Source organism: Temnothorax longispinosus, unplaced genomic scaffold, assembly GCF_030848805.1.
Source record: "Temnothorax longispinosus isolate EJ_2023e unplaced genomic scaffold, Tlon_JGU_v1 HiC_scaffold_14, whole genome shotgun sequence".
Lineage (NCBI taxonomy): Eukaryota > Metazoa > Arthropoda > Insecta > Hymenoptera > Formicidae > Temnothorax > Temnothorax longispinosus.
In genome coordinates, this window is record NW_027269925.1 from 102,471 (window position 1) to 107,318 (window position 4,848).

At 39.0% G+C, this 4,848-nt stretch overlaps 1 protein-coding gene across 1 annotated transcript in view; it reads left to right on the forward strand.

Moving 5' to 3' along the window:
* LOC139823595 (uncharacterized) overlaps nt 1-3,363 on the forward strand; it is a 5,162-nt gene extending 1,799 nt beyond the window's left edge. Inside the window, exon 4 of the mRNA XM_071796125.1 lies at nt 2,867-3,363. Coding sequence (XP_071652226.1) covers nt 2,867-3,363 — 497 coding nt within the window. The remainder of the gene's footprint in view (nt 1-2,866) is intronic.
* The last annotated feature ends 1,485 nt before the right edge of the window (nt 3,364-4,848 follow it).

Below are 4,848 nucleotides of genomic sequence, written 5' to 3' on the forward strand. Positions count from 1 at the left end.
CAAACAGGCGTGTTGTTTTTTTAATCAAGATACTTATTTACATTGTCTGGTTTACCTGATCCCACAAAAATTCCGACAACAAACGGTCTGTCATCAATTAAATCCAAGGACCTACATAAAATAGGCCACACATCAGTGACACAGCTTTTGGTCATATTTATTCCATCAACATTAACATCTAATCCTATTTTGTTTGTGCCAAAATTTTTTAGTCCACAATTTTGTAGGCGTCTTTCAAGTCCTGGTATTAATCCAACATGGACATAGGAACCGTTGCCGAATTCTACAATTGATGTTACTCTAGGCGTCTTATTGAGAGTCCGCGGATCTAAGGGCAATTCTGGATGATATAGTTTTAGTTTTGCAAGAAGTTCTCTGCACGCTTCTACTGTAATATTGTGTTTTAAGTTCCATTCTCTTAGCCATTGCCTGAAATTCACCTGTTCATCCTCATCATTGTCTTCTTCATCTTCATCACTTGAGTTACTATTTGATTCATATTTGCTAACAGATCATGTCTCATATAAACGTATTCACTATTGTTATCATCATTTATTTTCCTTGAAAGCTGTAAATTTTCATTGCTATGTGCAGATTTACTAATATTATTAATAGAATCTTGAGAGATATCTTGAGTCTCATGTGAATGTAAATTTTCATTGCTATGTGCAGATTCACTAATATTATTAATGGAATCTTGAGAGATATCTTGAGTCTCATGTGAATTTATAATACTATCTGCTGTAATCGCGTTTAAAATGTCCTCATCATCTTCTAATATATTAGCGAATATCTTCTCAGCTTCAGCTTTGGCGTATCTCCTTAGCCTTCGCTCCCCGATAGATCGTTTGTGTAACTCGGTCATTTCGTAAAATACAATACTGTTAAAAGAAATTTGATTTAGCTCTCGGCCAAAAAGTACAGAAAACAATATGTCATAATAAAAATAACCGAGGTACAGAGTGAAAAAATAAAACTGAAATAACATTATAGTCTTTATTTAATTAAAAATACTTTATCAAAATACTGAATAAAAAAAGATCATATAAAGATGTGTAAAAAATTTATAAATCAAAACTTTGATTTTTATAGGCCGATATTATATTTGTCGTACAACAACTGTAATATATATAGCCTTTAGAGATTTATAATATAATAAAAATAATAGAATTAAACCATCATAACCTTTTTAATGCATGTAAGATATTATCTTAAGGATTAGCCTCAGAAAAATAATATAAAATTGTAACACAAACGATATATCATAGTAAAAATAACCGGGGTACAGAGTAGAAAAATAAAACTGAAATAACATTATATTTTTTATTTAATTAAAAATACTTTAAATATCAAAATACTGAATAAAAAAAGATCATATAAAAATGTGTAAAAAATTTATAAATCAAAACTTTGATTTTTATAGGCCGATATTACATTTGTCGTACGACAAATGTAATATATATAGCCTTTAGAGTTTATAATATAATAAAAATAATAGAATCGAACCATTATAATCTTTTTAATGCATGTAAGATATTAATTATCCTAAGGATTAGCCTTAGAAAAATAATATAAAATTGTAACACAAATTATCATGTTACATTAAATATCATGTTATTTAAATTATTATCAAATACGTTACATCAAATACGTAGGTACATACACAGTTTACCACTAAAAAAGACAAAATAATACAAAATATATAACACTTACCATTCATTATTGAGGCTTTTAAAGCACATCGATTCTCCTTTCTCTCTCTCTCTCTCTCTCTCTCTCTCTCTCTCTCTCTCTCTCTCCCTCCTTCCTTCTTCTTTTCTTCTCTGATCACTTTCTTCACACCGTCGTACGACAAATATAATAAATAGCCTTTTTAGAGATCTATAATATAATAAAAATAATAGAATCGAACCATCATAACCTCTTTAATGCATGTAAGATATTAATTATCTTAAGGATTAGCCTCAGAAAAATAATATAAAATTGTAACACAAATTATTATGTTACATCAAATATCATGTTATTTAAATTATTATCAAATACGTTACATCAAACGTAGGTACGTACAAGTAGGTAAAAAGGGCAAAATAATACAAAGATATAACATTTACCATTCATTATTGAGGCTTCCAAAGAACATCAATTCTTCTTGCTCGCGCTCTCTCTCTCTCTCTGTCTCTCTCTCTCTCTCTCCTCTCTCTCTCTCTCTCTCTCCTCTCTCTCTCTCTCTCTCTCTCTCTCTCTCTCTCTCTCTCTCTCTCTCTCTCTCTCTCTCTCTCTCTCTCTCTCTGGTGAGTAAGCTGTGTGCACGTCCGTTGTGTGGCTCCTATTTCAAGTGGATATATTTCTGCCGCAAGCTGCCTTCGGGCTTTTTTGTTGCAGGTTCAGGCAAGTCTTTTTTGTTGCTCGTCACGTGCTGTTATTGGTACGCATCGGGCTATCTCTGATTCTCAGTATTTTGCATGACGAATGTTCTCATTATTACTCTATTATTTCTGAGAATCATTCCATGGAGGATGTTGTCCTCTTCTGCGCATGTGCCTGCCGCTTGATCTGTCCTTTCCTGCACCTGCTGCCCTGCGTGCCGTCGAGTTTGGAGTCGATATCGACGTTTGGCGATCGATAGTGGTGTGATTTCGAGCTGTCTCGTACACAGTGCGCTCTGGTCCCTGTTAATCAACTACTCAGTCGCGTCGTGTAACTTGAGCTGTCTCATACTCAGTGTACTCACACACCTTCTCTGGCGTGAGTTTTTCGTTTTCATTGCCTATTTGTGTGACGGTAATGCAGCGTTCGTGCTCCAAATGCGGAAAGACAATTGCGACTAATTTGATTGAATGTACATGTAAGAGAGTGTTTCATCCAGGCTGTGTCAAACCTTACGCTGTCACCAGGTACGCCGACGCTTGTTGCAAGTCGCTGCTTGCTTCTATTTTACCTGTCACACCTGACAATACTGATCACTCATTTAATTTTACCATGGCGACTCCAGTAAGCGTGGGCGCTCTGTCGCAGTCTCTGTCGCAGTCGCAGTGTGACAATACGACTAATAATCTTTTGCTTCGACTGACCGAGCAGCTGAGTGAGTCGAATGCAAGACTGAGTGAGCAATTGAGCGAATCGAATGCGAGATTCTCTGCTTTTGTAGAAGAGCAGCGGCGAACGAATACTATACTTAATGATAAGCTTGATAAATTAAATTGTGTCGCTAGTTGTGTCGAACGTAATAGCCAGCGCATTGTCGAGTTGGAGCAACGGTGTGATGCTCTTGTGGATGAGATTCGTGCGCTTAAGACGGGTGGTGCGGATTCTCATTCTGTCACGCATGTCATTCGGGGAATATTCAGGTTCGGCACCCTTTAGAATGCGTTCGCAACGTGTTTACTACCTTCGAGATCCCCGAGCTGACGTGTCATATTCTCGGTGTTAGGCCCGTCGCTCGTAAGCCTCTGCCGGTGGCCGCTCGTGACCGTCCCTTACCGATTTCGCCTACGAACTCTTACATCATCACGTTAGCCTCGAGCGCTGTTCGTGATGTGGTAATGTCTAAAAAGCGCGCTCGGCGTGCACTCGTGCAGAGAGACATATGTGGCAATGACTCGGGTCGGAGTGTGCATGTGAACGAGCTGCTCCCCAAGGACACCTATGAACTACTGCAGCAAGCAAAGCGTGTGGCTAAAGAAAAGTCTTACGCGTATGTCTGGGTGAGAGGGGGTCGTGTTCACGTCAGGCACTCTGACGGTAAGCCTGCTATTTCGATTAACTCGGTTGCTGATCTCAATAAGCTCGTTTGACATGCTCATTCTGGACACTCATTGCCTTCCGTCGTTCAGCGTGGCTTGATTTCTGAGTCCTCTTGTTTTCGTGTGGCTCAGTTCAACGCCAATTCCCTGCGTGGACACATAGATTATATTAGACTGCATTTTGCTACTCGTTTTTTATCATGTCATTTCGGTCTCCGAAACGTGGCTCAATGAGAGCATCTCCGATGCGGCGGTGGCTTTGGGTGACTACTTTTTGATACGGCATGATCGAGTGGGACGGATGGGCGGTGGGGTGGCGTGTTATGTACATAAATCACTTCAAGCTAAGATTTTGGTCACCTCTAATAATGTCTGTGAAAATTCACCAGAATATTTTCTCTTAGAAGTTCGTCAACCAGATGGTGTATCGGTGTTATTTGCATCTATTTACAGAAGACCCAAGGGTCTTCTTTTGAACGATTTTGTCGAGTCTCTAAATCAATTCTCCCATCTGTATAAGAACATCATTATTGGTGGTGACTTGAATTGTAATCTAATGTCGACTAACTTTGAGGCAGATTACTTGCGTGAACTCATGTCTAGCCTATCGTTACATATTGTCATTTCTGAGCCTACCCATCATACTGCTACCTCTGATACCTGGATTAATGTGTTGGTGGTAGATGATGTTGAAAAAATCATATCATATATTAAATCTTCAAGTCCCTTCATTGCTGGTCATGATCTGTTAGAGCTGTCAGTGTCACTTGATTGTAAGCTGAGACTCGAGCGTTCTATCTCCCGGAGGAATTACAGGGGCATTGATGGCTCTGAGTTCTGTGATCATCTTCGTTCTATCGCCGGCACAGTACGTGCTCAATTGGACGGGTTGTCTGGGGATGCTGATGTGGATGGAATGTGTGGAGTCCTGTCCAGCAACTTGTTGGGAGCTCTTAATATCTTTGCCCCCGCTCGCGTCCTATCAATTAAGAGGCCCCCTGTATTTTGGCTCACTCCGGAATTGACTGCTCGGTTACAAATTCGTGATCGGTTGTATAGGCGAGCTAAACGTGCCAATAGTATCTTAGGCTATGCCACATACAGA